Source organism: Amblyraja radiata, chromosome 10 (assembly GCF_010909765.2).
Source record: "Amblyraja radiata isolate CabotCenter1 chromosome 10, sAmbRad1.1.pri, whole genome shotgun sequence".
NCBI classification, from domain to species: Eukaryota; Metazoa; Chordata; class Chondrichthyes; order Rajiformes; family Rajidae; genus Amblyraja; species Amblyraja radiata.
The window spans coordinates 42,887,433-42,907,445 of record NC_045965.1 but is presented as its reverse complement, the minus strand read 5'-3'; the positions used below and the strand labels follow the sequence as shown (position 1 = coordinate 42,907,445).

The 20,013-nt window shown below is 38.6% G+C and overlaps 2 protein-coding genes across 4 annotated transcripts in view; one reads left to right on the top strand and one right to left on the bottom strand.

Moving 5' to 3' along the window:
- Nucleotides 1-8,277, top strand: part of LOC116977849 (nuclear autoantigenic sperm protein) — a 35,974-nt gene extending 27,697 nt beyond the window's left edge. Inside the window, exons 6-13 of one of the 2 annotated variants that reach the window (XM_033028684.1) lie at nt 953-1,011; nt 1,092-1,168; nt 1,304-1,377; nt 1,461-1,649; nt 3,246-3,436; nt 5,099-5,179; nt 7,052-7,177; nt 8,099-8,277. In XM_033028684.1, the coding sequence (XP_032884575.1) occupies nt 953-1,011; nt 1,092-1,168; nt 1,304-1,377; nt 1,461-1,649; nt 3,246-3,436; nt 5,099-5,179; nt 7,052-7,177; nt 8,099-8,155 (854 nt within the window). In that variant the 3' untranslated portion in view covers nt 8,156-8,277. Of the gene's footprint in view, nt 1-952; nt 1,012-1,091; nt 1,169-1,303; nt 1,378-1,460; nt 1,650-3,245; nt 3,437-5,098; nt 5,180-7,039; nt 7,178-8,098 lie in introns of both variants that reach the window. The other variant, XM_033028683.1, reaches the window with a different exon arrangement.
- Nucleotides 8,278-8,511: 234 nt separating this feature from the next.
- Nucleotides 8,512-15,309, bottom strand: LOC116977850. 2 transcript variants are annotated; one of them, XM_033028686.1, is made up of 7 exons: nt 15,200-15,309; nt 14,170-14,352; nt 13,383-13,586; nt 12,905-12,973; nt 12,748-12,831; nt 12,223-12,363; nt 8,512-9,370 (listed from the first exon to the last, which is right to left on the bottom strand). In XM_033028686.1, the coding sequence occupies exons 1-7, from the start codon at nt 15,284-15,286 to the stop codon at nt 9,356-9,358; spliced, it is 783 nt and encodes a 260-aa protein (XP_032884577.1). In that variant the 5' UTR covers nt 15,287-15,309; the 3' UTR covers nt 8,512-9,355. The 2 variants fall into 2 exon arrangements, with proteins under 2 accessions (XP_032884577.1, XP_032884576.1); XM_033028685.1 differs by lacking the exon at nt 8,512-9,370 and having other exon boundaries at nt 12,161-12,363.
- Nucleotides 15,310-20,013: the final 4,704 nt, after the last annotated feature.

The window sequence follows — 20,013 nt, the reverse complement described above, 5'->3', positions numbered from 1 at the left end:
GCTGAATGGGTTACATAGAAACATAGAAAATAAGTGCAGGAGTAGGCCATTCGGCCCTTCGAGCCTGCACCGCCATTCAATATGATCATGGCTGATCATCCAACTCAGTATCCTGTACCTGCTTTCTCTCCATACCTCCTGATCCCTTTAGCCACAAGGGCCACATCTAACTCCCTCTTAAATATAGCCAATGAACTGGCCTCAACTACATTCTGTGGCAGAGAATTCCAGAGATTCACCACTCTGTAAAAAAATGTTTTTCTCATCTCAGTCCTAAAAGATTTCCCCTTTATCCTTAAACTGTGACCCCTTTTTCTGGTCTTCCCCAACATCAGGAACAATCTTCTTGCATCTAGCCTGTCCAACCCCTTAAGAATTTTGTAAGTTTCTATAAGATCCCCCCTCAATCTTCTAAATTCTAGCGAGTACAAGCCGAGTCTATCCAGTCTTTCTTCATATGAAAGTCCTGCCATCCCAGGAATCAGTCTGGTGAACCTTCTCTGTACTCCCTCTATGGCAAGAATGTCCTTCCTCAGATTAGGAGACCAAAACTATGCAATACTCCAGGTGTGGTCTCACCAAGACCCTGTACAGCTGCAGTAGAACCTCCCTGCACCTATACTCAAATCCTTTTGCTATGAATGCTAACATACCATTCACTTTCTTCACTGCCTGCTGCACATAGTTACATAGTTAAGTATCACAATTTTACAAAACTGGAGTGGATTCAGGATTGGTCAGTAATATTTCCAGTGACTGGTGTGGTACAGGGCACTAACAACATGGTATTTGGCACTTCAAACTTGGACAAAAATTATGGGTGGTAAACAAAGTCTGGTTATTACATTTAATGTGCACAGTGAGGGGACTTGTGTCTAACCAGCAATACAAAGTACCAATTCCTATTAGCAACAACATTTTAAATCTACATCCTAACTCTGTTAAATTCCAGGTACCTGTGCAGCAGATACTTGTGAAGCTGAAGATGATAATGTAGACAGTGCGGAAAAGGTAAGTTTGATGCCCTTCCTTCAAACACCAACTAAGATTTTAATCTAGTATTTTTCTGGTAAGCCAACTGTTTATTGCAGGATGGCGAAAGTGAAGAGGTTGATAACTTACAGTTGGCCTGGGAAATGCTTGAATTGGCAAAAGTCATCTTCAAAAGGTAAATTTTCAGTATTTGGCACAATATTGAAATGTTAAATTTCTTATTTTAAATGGGAATTGAATACTTGAGTTGGTCAAGTCAGTACTATCTTGTAATCTACATGACTGGATCTAGGTTTGTTCACATTTATAGACAAGAAGCCAAAGAAATACAACTCTGCGCAGCACAGGCTTATCTCAAACTGGGTGAAGTGGGAATAGAATCTGGTAAGTTGTTAAATGTCAAATACAACTTTTCTGATTGTGTATGGTTTTGGATAAAATAAGTAACGGATCTTTTTCTATTTCAGAGAACTATATACAGGCCATTGAGGATTTTAATGAATGTCTGAACATTCAGCAAAAGCACCTTGGTCCACATAACCGACTACTAGCAGAGACCCATTACCAACTGGGGCTGGCATACAGTTTTGATGATCAACATGATTCTTCTCTCAAACACTTCAAAGAGTCTTTCAGTGTTATAGAGAAAAGATTGTGTGAGTAAAATACCATTTTTTTGAAACTAATCCTGTTGTCAAAGGCAGGCGAGATTTGAATGCCATCCTGTATGGATAACTGTGTTGCTACCTTGGTGAGGTGAATGCAATGTACTGGCTGCCACTTGTTTGGAATGAGCTTGACTGTTTGAACACTGTTGACATTTTGATATATCAGAATAATAGGAATGAAGGAATTGTGTGGAAAGATAAGAAACTAAAATTAGATTATGATTCAATTGTTCTATAATTTGAATTTGAGTTGTTGTTTTGAAATTTATATTGTGGGAAATGGGCTTGACTTGCTCTTTTAAAGATTTTTTTGGTATGAATCCAAACTTGACTGAGATTGTTCAAATTTGAAGCTTAGTTACCGTGAAAGAAAATATGAAGAGAAAGTATTAAGGACAATAGAGTGGGCAATAGACAAGGGATATTTGAAGTTTGATCCAGGAAGATTCTGGAGCCTTCAGCTTTGAACAATATAGGCATGCATAGTGTTTGACAGGAAGTCTGGGTGTAATTTGCATGAAAATCATGCTTGGTTGCCTGTTGTAGTCTGGTTTGGAATAGTGTTCCAAGTTCACTGAATATAAAATAGATAAAGGGTAGGAATGGAAAATCTGAACGATTTAAAAGTGAGACAAATTGTAGATATCTTGATACCTTTGCATACAAGTTAAAGTTCTACATTATGATTGGGGAAAGGCAAATAGTAAAATAAAAGATTAGGCAAATTTTATGTGTCAGTTTCGGTTTGGTTTGGAGATGTAGCAAATAAAACGGACTCTTTAATCCACACTGACCATTGATCACCTGTTCACATTAATTGTTATCACACTTTCTCATATGCTCAAGATTCAAGAGTTTATTGTCAGGCTCTCTACATTTATGGCAATTTTAGAAGCTAATTAACCTACAAAGCACATCTTTGGGATGAGGAAACTTGGAGGTAAATCACATGTCGCAAGGAATTTGTAAACTCCACGCAGACTCTGCTAGAACGAGTATATACAGTTTTGGTTCTGGATGCAAGATGGGTACATTGGATGTTTAGGGATGAAATTGCCCTGTTGAGAGAACAGTCCGAGGAGGCCTCCAGCTCGATCGATGTTTGGCCGCTGAGCGACCGGAGAATGCGATCCGGAAAATAATCGCATCTCCGGCAAGGTAAGAAACTGAAAAGTTTCCCCCAACCCCCTCCCCCCACATAAAACAAGCCAGAGAACATTTACACAGACTTTTAAAACACATTAAAAACTTTTTAAAAAAAGACGGAAAAGCATACAGACTTTTGGCGGGGCTGCCAATTGTTCGGTGCCCCTGATGAGAGTATTGTGGATGGCGGGTGTTGAGATTTCTGATAGGGGAGATGCACTGAGGCAGATAGCAACAGGCTGAATAGCAGAGATACTGCCTGACCTGAGTTATTCCAGCACTTTGTATCATTTGGGACAGAAAAGTTGAGTTGGTGTAAAGTTTTGGCCTAATAAGTTTAGGAGCTTAATATTGGTGTATTTCGAATGATTAATTTATAGCTATCAATCATTCAAAATTGAGAAGTTCTATTGATAAGATTTTTTACTCTGTCTGCAGCTATGTTAATGGAAAGGATTGAAAAAGCAGAAGAGAAGGGCAAATCTCCAGCAAAAGATAATGATGCAGTTTCTGAAGATAAACAAGAAATTGAAGAACTTAAAGAACTATTGCCAGAAATAAAGGCAAAAATTGAGGATGCAGAAGAATCCAAGGATGGAAAAGCAACCAAAGCTTTTCAGGAAACTTTGGTCAGTGTATGTTAATTAACTAGTAGGGCCTTCAAGATTGAGAGTTTGATGATTTGAAGCTTTTCAAAGGCTCGTTCTTCAGATTAAATGTTCCAGTGAGAGTGAGGGTGGGTGTTGCAAGTGTCACAAGCCAATTAATTTTTGATTCAAAGATGAGCATATTTGGTAACAAGATTATCCAGAGTGTAGAGACTGCTTGTATTCCAATTGGTCTGTGATCTTTGCACTTCAATCTTCTCTCATTCTGTTTTCTTCCTAAAGCAAATCTTGCTTTTCTTGAACAACTTGTACTTAACTATGCATGTAAGCATCTGAACTATTTGTTTCGCTCACTGGAATTCTAAATACATTTTCCATCATTGTATATGGTACTCTGGTGTTACAACCTGGATTCTCTCAAATTAAAATAATTCTAAATACATTTTCCATCATTGTATATGGTACTCTGGTGTTACAACCTGGATTCTCTCAAATTAAAAATGTGTTCATTTTCTACCTTTGTGTTTGAACAATCTGTAAGGACACGGAACAATCTGCAGGATCTTATTTTGTTCAAGGAACATTGCTGCCATCTTTATGGTTGGCGACCAAACTCTACATGGTTCTTGGATGTGTTCTCTGCATAAGAATCCTGCAGACTCCATAAAGGGACAAGACAAGTGGATTGATGCAGCAAGCTTTAATTTAGGGCATTGAGTACAAAAGTCAGGAAGTCATGTTGTAGCTGTACAAAACCTTGATTAGGCTGCATTTAGAATATGTATACAGTTTTGGTTACCACATTATAGGAAGCATTGGAGAGGGTGCTGTGGAGGTTAATCTGGATGTTTCCTGGATTAGAGGGCATTGACTTAAATGAGGATGGACAAACTTTAGTTTTTATGGATGCCGGAGGCTTGGGGGCAACTAAATGTATAAAATTGGGATTTGGCTACTGTAGGCGATCCATTTTTTCCCCTAAGGTGGAAATGCCAAATGCTGGAGGTCATAGCTTTAAGGCGAGAAGGAAAGTTTGAAAGACAAGTATTTTCAGTGTTAGTTGCCTGGAATGTGCTGCTAGGGGATGCAATCCATCATCAACATAACATTCAACAGGCATCTAGACATGTTAATAGGGTATAGAGATCTGGATAATGTACAGTTTAGGCATAGTTGGCACTGATATGGACTGCAGGGCCTGTTTTGCTCAACATTTAAACAACTTTATTTAGACCTTTGCCAGGTAATCCTTGCAATATCATGTACATTTTTTAACCATTTTGCCTATGTCCCAATAGTACTTTGACTTCATACTCTGCTTTTTGTTTCTAGTGTATTTTTTTAATACCATTTGCTCATAAATTGTAGATATTGCATTTTCTCTTGAACCATACCTTGGTTCACTATTTTAGTTCAGAACACTTGCTTTCATAAGATAAGAGATGGGAGTAGAATTAGACCATTCGGACCATCAAGTCTACTCTGTCATTCCATCATGGCTGGTCTATCTCTCCCTCCTAACCCCATTCTGCTGCCTTCTCCCCTTAACCTCTGACACCTGCTTTTTGAAGACAGAACATGACTAACAGTGCTATAGCATCTAAATGTTATAACTGATCGTCACTGGAAATGTGCAATGCTTTAGGTTGGGTTCTGTTATTAATTGCCTGAATTTTTTTGTAGGTACTGACTGGAAAAACTGATGAAACTCCTGCCTCAAGCTCAAGTTCTGTATCTAACATCTCTCATTTAGTAAGGAAAAAGGTAAGTTTATTCTTTGAACTAGTCTGTTTGGATTTGTGGTGACTTTGCTGTGCCTTGGTTTGTGTTATATGAACTGTGGAAACTAACACTAAGTTATCTGAGAATTAGAGCTGGGTCAGCCAGTTTGATCAGTTAAATATTCACTAATTAGTTTTCAAAGGTTCTTCAGGAGGGTTTGTCAGTGAGTATGGGGGAGGAGTGCAGTTTCTTGCCATTTAAAAAAAATAAAAGCAGTTCTTTAACCTTTATAATACATTTGTTCATTTTATGTGAGTGCAAATTGTGCTAATAAGTTTAAGATTCTGATTACATTTGAACTGTTATCAAGTCGGGATCATTGCTCAACGTTTGGCAGGGAAGATTCATTCCTGCTGAGGTAAGCCAAGAGTTCTTTCAGTTCCATAAAGGTGGCTTTGAAGTATTGATTTTTCTGTCTGAGCTCAACTGGTTAGTAGGATGAAATGGAATTGTTACTAGTACTTAAATGATTGGATGGTTCTGATTTATATAGATATACATGGACAATAGGAGCAGGAGTAGGCCATTTGGCTCCTCGAGCAAGCACTGCCATTCAATGTGATCATGGCTGATTATCCACAATCAGTGCCCTGTTCCTGCCTTCGGCCCATATCCCTTCATTCTGCTAGCCCTAAGAGCTCTATCTAACTTTCTTTTGAATGCATCCAGTGAATCGGCCTCCACTGCCTTCTGTGGCAGTGATTTCCATAAATTCACAACTTTTTATACCTTAAGGTTTCAAGGTCAGATTATTGTTGCATGTACCAATTAAGGTGCAGTGAAATTTGATTTACCATGCAGCCATACTAAGTGAAAAGCAACAAGACACACTAACACATAAAGTTAACATAAACATCCACTACAGGGTTATCCACATTCCTCACTATGATGGAAGGCAATAAAGTTCAATCTTCTTCCTCTTTGTTCTCCCGCGGTCGGGGCAGTCAAACCTTCCGCAGTCGGGGCGATCAATGCCTCCGCAGCCGACGATCGAAGCCCCGTCGGGGTGATCGAAACTCTTGCTTCGGGGCAGTTGAAACTCTCCGTGGCATAGAGCTGCCGAATCGGCCTCTTCTTACCAGAGATTGCGAGCTTCACGATGTTAAAGTCCACAGGCCCCGTGGTTGGAGCTTCGATCCCCGGCAAAGGGATCACAAGGTCCGCGATGTTAAAGTTCACAAACTCCCGCGCCCGGAGCGCCGGGTCTGTCTCCAGCAGAGGCCGCCAACTCCACAATGTTAGGCCGCAGTGGGGACAGAGATTTGGGGAAAAAATCACACCTCCGTCAAGGTAAGAGATTGAAAAAATGTTTCCTCCAAGCCCCCACATCAAACAAACCAAGGAACAATAAAACATACTTTTAACACGTACTAAAAATAACAAAGAAAGGACAGACAGATTGTTGGCGCCACCTGGTGTTCTGCCCAATTTAACATTCTCCATACTATCACAAATAGTGTATGAAATTGCTCAAAATAAATATTTGACAGAAGCTAACTGAATGGTAGCATGGTTAACTTTTGAAATTGTAGACCTTTTCTTTGTTGTGTATAAAATTTGGAAAGCCATGGTACTGACAAATGCAAAAAAAAAGTTTTTCTTTTATTCATCTTAGAAAAACAGAAAAATAGGTGTAGATTGAAGGACTATTCGGTCCTTCGATGACCATTCAATATGATTATGGCTGATCATCTGAAATCACTACCCCGTTCCTGCTGCTTCCCCATTTCCCTTGATTCCTTTAGCGCTAAGAGCTAAATCTAACTCTTGAAATCTTCAATCACATTTTGTATTATTGATGTGCATAGCATGTTTAAGTAAAAAGTATTTAAAATTTTAAAGTCCTCATTACAGAGGAAACCAGAAGACAATGAGAGGGACAATAAGGACCCTAAAAAAGCCAAGCAAGAGGAGTCTTCTGTGAATGGTGGATGTGGTGATGCAGCCCACAATAGGAATGGAGTTCCTGAGAAAATGGAAGTGAGTTATTTTGTATCCATTTGGTTTCCAAACTATCTTCCCTATCTTCCCTTTCTCATAAAATCCACTGAATGTAATTGAAATGATGTTTGCTGTCCATAAATTGATTGCCTTGCAAATTCTTTCGTTTTGTGATTAAGATCTAATCTGAAAATCAACCATTTTCAAAACAAATATTGGCCAAGACAAAACAACTTTACTCGTGTGAAACAATGATGCACTGGGTCTTAAATTTAAGTCTTTATCTCAAAGATGGTACAGTCACAATGTGTTTTACTTGGGGGGGGGGGGGGTTACGTGCTTAAAACGGCAATTAAACATATACATGACAATGCTGTCATCAGCAAATTTGAATGCATTATTCTGAAAATCCAGGCACATAAATCAGGCTTTGGTATTAAAAGAACAAATCCATTATTTCAAAAGCACAAAAAAACATAAAATGTGAGGTGCTTGTATCTGACTCAGTACTACAGTGGCAGAATTTGTAGCAGGAATGTTAATCAAAAGCACAACTGCTACTCCTACAAGCTACATAAAATATTGAACCATCGTATATTTACCAAGAAATGGGTCTTTTAATTTAAGTTCCTGGAATTCTGCTGGAGAATTGATAGTGCCCTTTACTAAAATGGATCTGCAAGGTGCATGTATTCTAAATGGAAAAGATCCTTGCACCCCATAGCATTTTTCTTTCCACGTGAGTCACTTGTGTACACCAAAAGGGGAATTTTGCCTTTGATTCTCGATTAATCAATGTCATGGCAAGTACAAACTTTTTATTTTAAAGTGGAAAATGGGATATGTAATCGGCAATTACAGTTAGATTAGCAATAGTTTGTAAACTGATAAAACATGTGAAGCTTGTGCGATCTCAATCTAGTGCAAAATAGTTAACTGCTTTTTCTCTCCCTTTTTCAGTCTGAAGAAATTACTTCCCCAAAGAAATCTGATCCAGAAGCTCAGAGTACTAGTTAATATTTAGATGGCTGTCATACTCTACCACATGACTGTTTTTGTATATAATGTATTTTTTGATTGGCTTTTGGAACTTTTTGTAACATTGTGGAAATATTCAATAAAGATGTCATTTGCAAATTTTAGGTCTCGTGGTTTTTGGGTACAAACTTTTGTTTTGCTGCCATGGCCCATAATATGAGTGCAGAACATCTACTGGCACAGTATCTTTTCTGATTTTAGTAAATCAGTGATGCTACAGGTAGTTGCAACTGCATTTGTCCAGTGATATATTGGGTTGTGGAAATCCAGTAAAAAGGTCCAGGCAAACCAATACTTAATTCTAAAATTGGTAGAGGATAATGGCATTATCATGCACCTGAATTTCAGTTTGCGATCAAATGTTTCAAAATACCAACAAGCTATTTAATGTAAATCTTGCGGTTGAATTCTAACATTAAGGCTGCAAACAAATTACAAAGGAAAACCAGTATGGCTTGGTTTTTATTTAATGATTTTTACAAAATTGAAATTACTACCTTTAAATTAGAGCTGACATTTTGTGTATTATTTTCATTGTACAGACAAAATGTCACAGCCAAAATTTTTAGCAGTTACAAATTCCAAAAGTTGTGCTTGTAGTTTCATTTCTCAGTGTATGGTAGCCTATTGTGCATGCCAGGTGTTTTAATTTTGAGTTGATAAAACTCCAAGTTGCTTATTCTTAAGCACTGTTTATTCTGCTCCTTTGATTGAACAGGGAGGTGTACAGTTGTGATTTTTAAAGCTAGATCTTCTGCATAACTGCATCCACTTGCTTACTGGCTATCATAGAGCCCCTGATTCACCAGTCTCTACTCCAATCATTGTAATAGAATTTGAACTGTCCGAACCTGCTCAACCCAAATGCCTATAAGATTCCAGTACAACTGCCTCATTTTCCAAAGGATTAAAAGTAATATGTTCAAATCTTTAATCTTCAGGTTTATTTAGCCTTGTAATTTAAATCCACCTTTGGTTATATTTTGCAGACAGGTTTTGACTGCAGTTTTACCTTTCGCTTCAGTTTATGAATAGTTGGAGGATTTGTCTTGAAACCCCTTGCATTGTAGTTAGTTGAAAGCAGCATAAATTGTGCAATACTATCGGATTGGTTTCTTGCTGACTTGTGCAGAAAGGATTTTGTCACTTGTTCTTGGATATGAACCAGGGACTTTGTCTTCAACTTGACACGAGCTGTAAAATTCAAATCTGTTAGGAAGAATATAATAGCTTGCCATGTTGATAAAACTACAATTTCCTAAAGTAAACTAACCCTGGGCAGCCAGCTTAATTGGGTATGAATCATTCAATGATCTGATTTTTGTTTCTCATGTCAGGAGGGAAAATACTTATGGCTAATCCCAACAGTTGTGGAACTGCATAATTTAAAACTTCCTGGTACTAAGGTTTTTGAGACTATTAGTTGGCTATTGGATCCCTCCAGTGTACTTGTCATTCATTTACTCCCTTTTCCTCTTGTCAACTTGCTAATAGTAGTTGCATAAAGAATATTTGAATGGTTCTTGAATTTGGGACACTTGCATGGACATAATGGGTGACTATTACTCAAGGATGAAAATGGCAAATAAACCTGCTTGCACTTGGCAGCTCCATCTGTTAGGCAAGCAGATTGCTTAATTTCCCCTCACCATTTTTGGGATGGAATAGAATTTTTAGGGTAGTTGATATGATGGGTGAGAAATGATAGCACACTTGACATTTGAGATGTTAAAATTAAAGCACAAAATAATTTTTGACTTGCAGAATGAATTTTGTTGAATGAAAAACAAGGAATTACAGGTTTCAGTTTCCAAAAACTGCTGAAGTAACTCAAGTCAGGCAGCATCATTGATTAACATGGATAAGTGACATTTTGGGTTGGGAACCTTCGTACATCGGATATTGATGTCAAACAATACTGTCCATTTCACTACAGTGGGAAATTAGCAGCAGCTACTCTGTTCTCATGTCTGTGAACTAATTAAAAGCAGCTTTTGGAAGTGTGGGAATTGGAAAGTTCCAAGGTTATTGTTAACTGTTCTGTTTATTCCATAAGTGTGCCATTAGAATCTGGTGTATTAAATCACAACAGATTGGATTCTCCACTTGCAGTAGGGAAATAATAATTGAACTGCCACAGGGACAATGTCTCCATTTACTTGATTATAACTGTGGAATTATCTACTAGATGTTTGTGAATGTCAGAATTTAAAAAAATAAACTACTGCTTTCACAGCTAACTAAACATTGAACGTTTCCCTTCTAATCTCAAATTAGGTGGCATTGTTCAAAAAAGTTAGTTTAAAATAGAAATTAGTTTCATCATTTATGGTTGCAAATTTTGATTTTCTATCCCAGAGCATAAAATGTATTTGAGATGGACTTACATGCTGGTCTTGACAGCAATGATTATCATGAAATACACCAGCAATAACCATCACCAAATGCTCCTGAAGGAGGTGAACTACTTTAAACCACTTCAGATCTAGTGAAGCTATGCATACCCTTCAACATCTGATGATAGAGATTGCAAGAAAAGGCTGAGAAATGACAATGCAGTTTGCAGATGTTGTATTCTTCAGCCACTGCACTGGTGAAGGAGGAAATGTGTTCAAAATGGCTAGTCAAACAAGCAGGCTGCATTCCTGAGGGCAAGTGGGGACAGTTCCACAGATGACTCCTGCTGTGTAGATGGTGGAAATTCTTTTAGATGTTGGAAGGTTGTACACTGGAATTGTGGTATATTAAGCAGGGACTCTGCAATAGCACCCCCCCACCCACCTTGAGATGGTGGGGACTCTGGTATACCTTTTGGAATAACAAGGTCATTTATTAGATTCTCTCAATGGTCATTGACTTGCAGGGCCTTGTTTCATACTCTAACTTGGAGGTTGTGGATGAGGTATGACTTGGTTTTGCCCCGTGTGGCACCTGGTTCTGTTAACAATTGCTCACCAGGGGACCTCTGCAAAGGTCGGTGTAATTGTTGATTGTAGGGTAGTGATACTAAATGTTTTCAAGTTTGAAGGATGCAAAATGAGCAGAATAATAGATAATAGGTTTCTTGTGGGTGACAATGTTGCAAAGACTGAGTAGATTTGTGATCTGAGTAATGACAGCCCAGCTAGGCTTAAGACAGTTGACAAAAACAACAACTTAAAGGTTTTAAAGTAGACACTACTGTTTTATACCCACCGTGAAGTGATACATGACACTCTTAAACTGATATTGGTCAGGAAAATAATCTGGTAGATAGTTGACCAGCCATTGAGCTGGATACTGCAGGTGAGAGTACTCCACATAATCAATACTCATGATTGAGATTTTAGAATGGGAGTTCAAATTGAGTTGGAAATATTGGAATGGTGTTTAGTTCTAGGTCCCCCTATGAATGGGGTAGTTCACCACCAAGGAATTGTATAATAATGAGTGGCTCTTAATCATCTCAGTTCAGATTTAACTAGAGTCAGTTGTTTCATTTCCATCACATATGGAAATGACAATACATCACCTATTTTGGTTGGAAGCTTTAACCTAGACATCCTCTGGAATGAATGTGTGGGTACAATTGTTATAAAGTGATTTTTTTTCAAATGTGCAGATGGCAATTGTGAAAGTGAGCAATAAATTAGGTGATGGTCTTGTGGCATGAGTTAGAGGTGCAAAAATTGCCAAGAGAATTGTTCAGGCTTGGTCAGTCTGGCACACCACTAACATCAGCTATAAGAACAGTGTCTTGGCAACATAGCAAGTGTGGCGATTTCTTGCGTAACTAGATTTGAGATAAACTTGATTCAATACATCTTATTTCTGAACTCCTGAGAAATGTTTAAATACGTTGGCTTTGCCCATTATGGATCTGAATCAGCAACATTCAGTTGGGAATGATACACGTTTTGTGTGCTTGATGCTTTGATTCTGTCTGTCAAATACAACCCAGATTTGACATGTTTGGACATCATGCCTGTTCAGTAATGGCAGAACATAAATGAATGGAACATCTCCAACTTTCATATAAATAAGATTTCTAATTTTAATGTACATACCTCTCTGAATCTCTGTGATAATTGTCTTTTAAAGTCTTCCACAGACAGGCCAGCAGGAATCAGCTGCCTCAGGAACATATTGCTAGGTTCTGGCTCATACGGTTCCAAGAGTTCAGATGACAAATATGACCTATTAATATGCTTTAAGAAAAAAAATTAGAACAAACATTGTTCTTGTGTATAACTCATGTCATGAATGATAGGAGATGCACTGATTATTTCCAAATTAGAAATTATGATTAGGTGCTAGATGGATTTATGATCCATCATTTAAATGGCAATAAGCTGACAGATGAATGTCCTGTTTATGTTAACTTTATAAAGCAAAAGATTAATACTTAATATCTACATTAGCATTACGAGCCTCGTTTTAAAATAGTAATACAATAGAATTTTTCTGCACGTTACTGACTGGAGGTCAAGTAATAACCATTGTACATTATCTGCATAAGAACGGTAATCTTTTAAATGCTCTATTGCTGGGGAGGAGTAGTGAAGGGAGATGTTGCTCTGCATAATGCTTACTTGTTCAGAATATCTTGCCAGCTCTTCATCCCTCCTTCCATCTGCAATACTGACTAGCACTGATGCACCTTTCATCTGAAAAATCTACACAAGAAAACATATTTAAGAGGGTTGCATTTCAAACAAAGTATTCCTTATTTTTTCCATTGTCACTTACAGTATTCTTCTGAACAAGATCATCCAGAACACTTGGGCATTCTCCCCTTGCTAAAGCAGCCAAGGCATCCTGCGTGAAAGAAAGAGTTAGGTTTTTTTAGATTTTGAATGGAAGAAATTCCCCTTATGTTGTTAATGGTATTACTTTGGCCATCTATTATAAGCCCTTGGTGTTCTGATCCATTCCAGGCAAAGGAATTGAATATTGGACCACACATCAATTATTGCTGTTAAATTGTAAACCTAAGATGAATTTCTTCAGTGTTAGATTGAAGCTGGACTGATTCCCCCAAACTTGTATAATTAGCACTCATTTCAAGTTGATTGCAAGAGGAAAATATAGGTCTATTATACTAATCCTATAATATCCCTCGCTTTGGGAGTGAGGTTGGTTCCAGGGGGTCAAACATGAATACGGCTAGGAAATGTAACACCGAATACAAGCTTGTGTATGTCACCAAATATATACATATTCATACCTGAGTGGGAGCTCCTTGATACAGTGGTAGTTGATAAATTGCTGTGTGACAGTAACCTTTAGAAAACACCTGGAAGGCAGTCCAGACCTGGTCCTTAATTTCATACTTAAGTGCCTCAGCCTCCACTGGGGATGGGGAGACAGCAACTTCATAAAGATGAACAATCAAGGTGAGGTACTTGTTGTAAACTCGTCTTGGAAATGACTGCAGATATAAGACATTTTATTGGAAAACTTTTGGCAGCATAGAGAAGCATCCTAGAACCAATTGTTTCTGAAATCCGCCCTTGAAATCAATTCCTGCCTTCCTTCAACCTGCACAATCAAATGTCTGGCAGTGAACGTCCAGGTCAGAAGTGGGGATGTTTTGATTGTGCAATGTCCAATACCATTTGTAGCTCCTCAGCCAGGTGAATATCTTGCCATCTTTGACATTCATTAACATTGCTCTCAGCCAGATCTCACCCTATCCTGCAAGTCACCATTGACCAAGAACCAGCTATACAGCAAAGCCAGAACGAGGTATCCCTATGTTAAATCCACCACCCTAAGCATATATTCCCTCGACCAGCAATGCAAACTATCCACAGTGAGTTGATACACTGCAGTTATGCTCCGAGGCTGCTCCAATAGCACCTCCCAATTACATGTGTTTCTTAGTGGGAGGGATCAACGGCAACAAGCACTTAGGAACAACACCACTTGTAAGTTCCTAATGTGACTCCGGTAATAGTTCTAGGTTGAAAAATAGTCTACAATGCATGCACTAAAACCTTAATGTATATTACCTTAAAATTATCCAACCACATTGGGCATTTTTGCAGACTGTTGAAATCTATGTTTTCTATGAAAACTGGGTGATCATATTTAGCCCAAGGGCTACCATAATAGTAAGCGCCTGGTGGATTGAATGAAGCAAGAGCTAACGTAAAGTTACTCCAAGGTACATTTCTGGCTCTGTCCACAGATACCTGCAAAGTAAATAAGGAAAAAATCGCTATGCAAGAAAATAAATAAAGATAGATTTCAAAGTTAAAGTTCAAAATCACCAGTACAGTAGACCAATTTAATTTTTCTGTCAGTGTGAACTCTGCATATTTTCTCATGGCATGCATTCTCTGAATGGGGCTTGAAGGTTAATCAGCCACAGTAAATTAACCTTTATGTGTAGATGAGGGTAGAATCTGTTGGTGGGAGGAGTAAAGGGGGAATTATATGTGAATGCAGAGACAATAGAACGGGATTATCATAGGATTAATGTAAATAGATGCTTGATACCTAGCACAAACTCTGGGCCAATAGGTTTATTTCCATACTGAAGGACTAAATAATCAAGTTGAAGATTAAAGCATTTTGTTTCCCTTTGAACAAAATAAATGGAGCCATGAAAAGGAGGCAACATGAGATGCAGTGTTTAGGTGATGAGATATTAGAGTATGCTACAATGACCATACTATTCAGGCCTAAGCAAATTAAATAGATTAGCACTGGACCATGTGTGACAGTGCAATAAACAAAACTATTGTGCCAGAATTGGAGACCAAAAGAGAGTGTAAATATCTCAAGCACAGTGTTACTGCTTGGGACACTTGTGAGTAAGTAGATCCCAAGAACCCCAATGGTACAAGCACATGACCTGGCAAATCTACCCCAGTCCTTATGGAAAGTCAGATATACTTGAACATTGGACCATCAAATGCTTGGCATCAGATAGAGCAGCCTCGTGGCAGTCCAATTTTTATATATTTTTCTCCAAAACTCCTATAATGGTTTTACTGCTTTCAATTGATAGATCAATAACTGTTAATCTTACCATACCTTGATGCCAAATGTGGTGAGGTATCTGCTTATATAGGTCAAGTTGAAAGTCACTGGTTTATCATCCACCAGTTTTGAAAGTTTCATGTATATCCAGTTTTCAAGTTCTGTATCTGTCCTAAAGTCTTGTACTTTGGTGCCAGCTATCATTGGAGCAATTTCTCGAACTGAAACAAAAGATCTTTGAAAAAGACCCAACAAGTGTGTCACAAAGAAAACTCTTTTGAGGGTTAATTAATCTTATTCAATACTTTGAGAATAGACCATTCAAGAAACAATCTTTTCAGGGGCAAAGGAAGCGGGAGTTTGAAACAGTGATAAATAAATAAGTGATTAGTATGGGTGTCAGGGGTTATGGGGAGAAGGCAGGAGAATGGGGTTAGGAGGGAGAGATAGATCAGCCATGATTGAATGGCCTAATTCTGCCCTCATCACTTATGACATGATACCTTAAAATGTACATCAATGATCAACATAGAAATCTAGATTTAAAAATATGATTTAAAAAATCTGAAATCCGAGCTGATTAATACTTGGATATGGATCTTCTATCAGAACTGAAAACTGAAAGATATATTTTCCCAACCAAACTTTATAACTTCTCACGACAACGTAAAGATCGCTGCAGTCACAAGCCGTAGGATTTTTGAAATCAATATTACTTAATTGCGAAGGGCAAATAATATAATATACTGTTACTGAAGCCAGAAGTGAGCTTGGCTGAGTTAGAAATGTTAGAAAGGCAACAGAAAAATAATTATATCTTGGTATTTAATCCTTTTTTTGATAAAAGGCATAATGGAATATAAATTATCCTTGGTCACATTGTTATTTGTACCAGCTGTGGTACTTTTCAAACACATTGAAGTGAATAGAACTCAATTTTGAAATTAGACCACAACAATGAATGTTCCAAATTGTATAGTTTAAGTGCATATGAGAAAATGTCTATTCCATCATTTTTTTTTCAAATTAGACAATCACAGTGCCCTCCATAATGTTTGGAACAAAGTACTCCACAATTTGAGATTGTGGAGTACCCCCCCCCCCCCCCCCCCCCCCCCCCCATTTCAGCGCACCATAATGTTTGGGACACATGGCTTTTCAGATATTTGTAATTGCTCAGGTATGTTTAAATGCTTCCTTAATGCAGGTATAAGAGAACTCTCAGCAACTAGTCTTCCTATCACCTTTGGAAACTTTTATTGCTGTTTATCAACGTGAGGATGAAAGTTGAGCCAATGAAAGTCAAAGAAGCCATTATGAGTGAGAAACAAGAATAAAACTGTAAGAGACATCAGCCAAACCTTAGGCTGACCAAAATCAACTGTTTGGAACATCATTAAGAAGAAAGAAAGCACTGGTGAGTTCACTAATCACAAAGGGACTGGCAGGCCAAGGAAGATCTCCACAGCTGATGACAGAATTCTCTCTATAATAAAGAAAAATCCCCAAACAACTGACTGACAGATCTGAAACATTCTTCAGGAGTCAGGTGTGGATTTGCCAATGACCACTGTGCCTGGGATTATTTGACAATGATCCCGGGCATTCAGGTCTGGAGATCCCAGAGGTCTACAAGAAGTCCAGATACGATCTTGGTATAGCCACCAAAAAGGTGCTCCAAGCTGGAGGATGAGACGGATATTCGGCAACTGTGGCGGGGCTTGAATGCAATCACCTCCTACAAGGCGAAATCAGGAGGCACCTCAAATGTCAGCAAAGCATCACTCCCTGAGGTTGCAAAAAGTTGTAAACACTGCCCAGTCCATCATCGGCTCTGACCTCCCTTCCATCGAGGGGATCTATCGCAGTCGCTGCCTCAAAAAGGCTGCCAGCATCATCAAGGACGCACACCATCTTGGCCACACACTCATCTCTCCGCTGCCATCAGGTAGAAGATACAGGAGCCTGAAATCTGCAACATCCAGGTTCAGGATCAGCTTCTTCTCCAAAGCCATTAGACTATTAAACACAACTTCAAACAAACTCTGAACTATAACAGCCTATTGCACTTTATCTGTTTATTTATGTGTGTATATATATATATATTGTATGGTATATGGGCACACTGATCTGATCTGTATTTATGCCTACAATATTCTGTTGTGCTGCAGCAAGCAAGAATTTTATTGCCCTATCTGGGACACATGACAATAAACTCTCTTGACTCTTGACTTGACAGAAGACTTCATGATCAGTAATACAGAGGCTACACTGCAAGATGCAAACCACTGGTTAGTTGCTAAAATAGGATGGCCAGGTTACAGTTTGCCAAGAAGTACTTAAGAGCAACCACAGTTCTGGAAAAAGGTCTTGTGGACATGAGACGCAGATTAACATATATCAGAGTGATTGCAAGAGCGAAGGAATTCCCCTAGATCCAAAGCATACCACCACATCTGTGAAACACGGTGGTGTGGATGTTATGGCCTGGGCATGTATGGCTGCTGAAGGTACTGGCTCACTTTTCTTCATTGATGATACAATTGCTGATGGTAGTAGCATTATGGATTTTGAAGTGTATAGACACATCCTATCTGCTCAAATGCCTCAAAACTCATTGGCGGTGGTTCATTCTACAGCAAGACAATGATCCCAAACATACTGCTGAAGCAACAAAGGAGTTTTTCAAAGCTAAAAAATGGTAAATTCTTGAGTGGCGAAGTCAATCAACCGATCTGCACCCAATTGAGCATGCCTTTTATATACTGAAGAGAAAACTGAAGGAGAGTAGCCCCCAAAACAAGCATAAACTAAAGATGGCTGCAATACAGGCCTGGCAGAGCATCACCAAAGAAGACACCCAGCAACTGGTGATGTCCATGAATCGCAGACTTCAAGCAGTCATTGCATGCAAAGAATATGCAACAAAATACTAAATATGACTACTTGCCATAGAGGGAGTACAGAGAAGGTTCACCAGACTGATTCCTGGGATGTCAGGACTTTCATATGAAGAAAGACTGGATAGACTCGCCTTGTATTCGCTAGAATTTAGAAGATTGAGGGGGGATCTTATAGAAACTTACAAAATTCTTAAGGGGTTGGACAGGCTAGATGCAGGAAGATTGTTCCCGATGTTGGGGAAGTCCAGAACAAGTGGTCACAGTTTAAGGATAAGGGGGAAATCGTTTAGGACCGAGATGAGAAAAACATTTTTCACACAGAGAGTGGTGAATCTCTGGAATTCTCTGCCACAGAAGGTAGTTGAGGCCAGTTCATTGGCTATATTTAAGAGGGAGTTAGATGTGGTCCTTGTGGCTAAAGGGATCAGGGGGTATGGAGAGAAGGCAGGTACAGGATACTGAGTTGAATGATCAGCCATGATCATATTGAATGGCCTACTCCAGCACCTATTTTCTATGTTTCTACTTTCATTTACATAACATTGCTGTGTCCCAAACATTATGGTGCCCTGAAATGTGGGGGGGGGGGGGGGGGGGGACAGGGGGGGACTATGTATAAACACTGCTGTAATTACCACATGGTGAAACCAAAACATATAAAATTTGCCTTTATTAAAATCTGACAATGTGCACTTTAACCACGTGTGATTTTTATTCTATTACAAATCTCAAATTGTGGAGTACAGAGGTAAATAAATAAATGATGAGTCTTTGTCCCAAACATTATGGAGGGCGCTGTATGTATTTCATATGGCAAACAAACAATAAAATGAGCGTCACTATACTTAGAGAAATAATAAGATAAATCTCTGAAGATTAACCTGAAAATCTGCTTTATTGATGCTAATGTCACCTATCAGAAAATGTGCTGACATGTTTAGTAAGAAGGTTTTCTTTGTAATACATCGGTTAATAGCTTTCAGTCAACTCACCTGTTAACCATGGCATGGTAAAGATCATTTTCACCTGTGGTTGGACTGGCCTTGTCCGAATAGTATACTTTATCTTCATAGTTTGGCCTCGGCTGAAAAAGGCCAAGTTTAGTCCATTCAATTTTGGGCACCTTGTCCGTCTCAATATGTTGGAGGTTCTTGTCAGCTTGTATCTTCACTAATCTCACCAGTAATGTAGCACATGGAATAAATCTACAAAGGAAGGAAATATGGTTGGATGTGACCTTCTAGAGGGGACAAGTTGGAATAATATGGTGCTGATGGTGATACAGTAGCTTTCGTGCATGTGCTACATTTTGGAACTAAAATCTATCCAATTACTTATGCTCCCATGTGCTGTTTCCACAGAAGAATAAATACTTTCAAACCCAATTCATTTCTGGAGGTTACAGTTGATCCCTCTTCCAACTCCTTTTGAAATAGTGCATTTCAGATTAAATGACATTTCTCAATGTCACTACATTCCAATCACCCCATATTTATTCTCTGAAGAAGGGTCTCAACCCAAAACGTCACCCATTCCTTCTCTCCAGAGATGCTGTCTGTCCCGCTGAGTTATTGCAGCTTTTTGTGTCTATCTTTGGTTTAAACCAGCATCTGCAGTTTCTTCCAACACTTTATTCCCTGATCATACCTTTCTGCCACTGGAAGAGTTTTATTTACTCTTCAAAAATCACTATGAAAATGCCAGTTTAAAATCTCTTAACACCTCCTCTCTGAGGAAAATAACTTCTCAAGCCTACTGCATAATCCATATTGACATCTTATATTACATAATCAAAGACAATTCACATCCTGGTCAGCCTTTCTCCCCTTCTCCCATTGGGCAGAAAGTACAAATGCTTGAAAACACATCTTACCAGCTTGAAGAACATCATCTTCTTGCTGTCATCCCACTCCTGAACGAATTTCTCACATGCTAAGTATGTACAGTAAACCCTTGGTTTAGGCC

Bases quoted from the DNA above. Each gene is read 5' to 3' on its own strand.
- LOC116977850 (XM_033028685.1), bottom strand. From the start codon at position 15,286: ATGAAACTTTCAAAACTGGTGGATGATAAACCAGTGACTTTCAACTTG. The intron at 14,353-15,199 runs GTATGGTAAGAT...TTTACTTTGCAG, and splicing joins TCACCACATTTGGCATCAAG to GTATCTGTGGACAGAGCCAG. The intron at 12,974-13,382 runs GTATGAATATGT...TCTTTCACGCAG, and splicing joins ATCAAGGAGCTCCCACTCAG to GATGCCTTGGCTGCTTTAGC.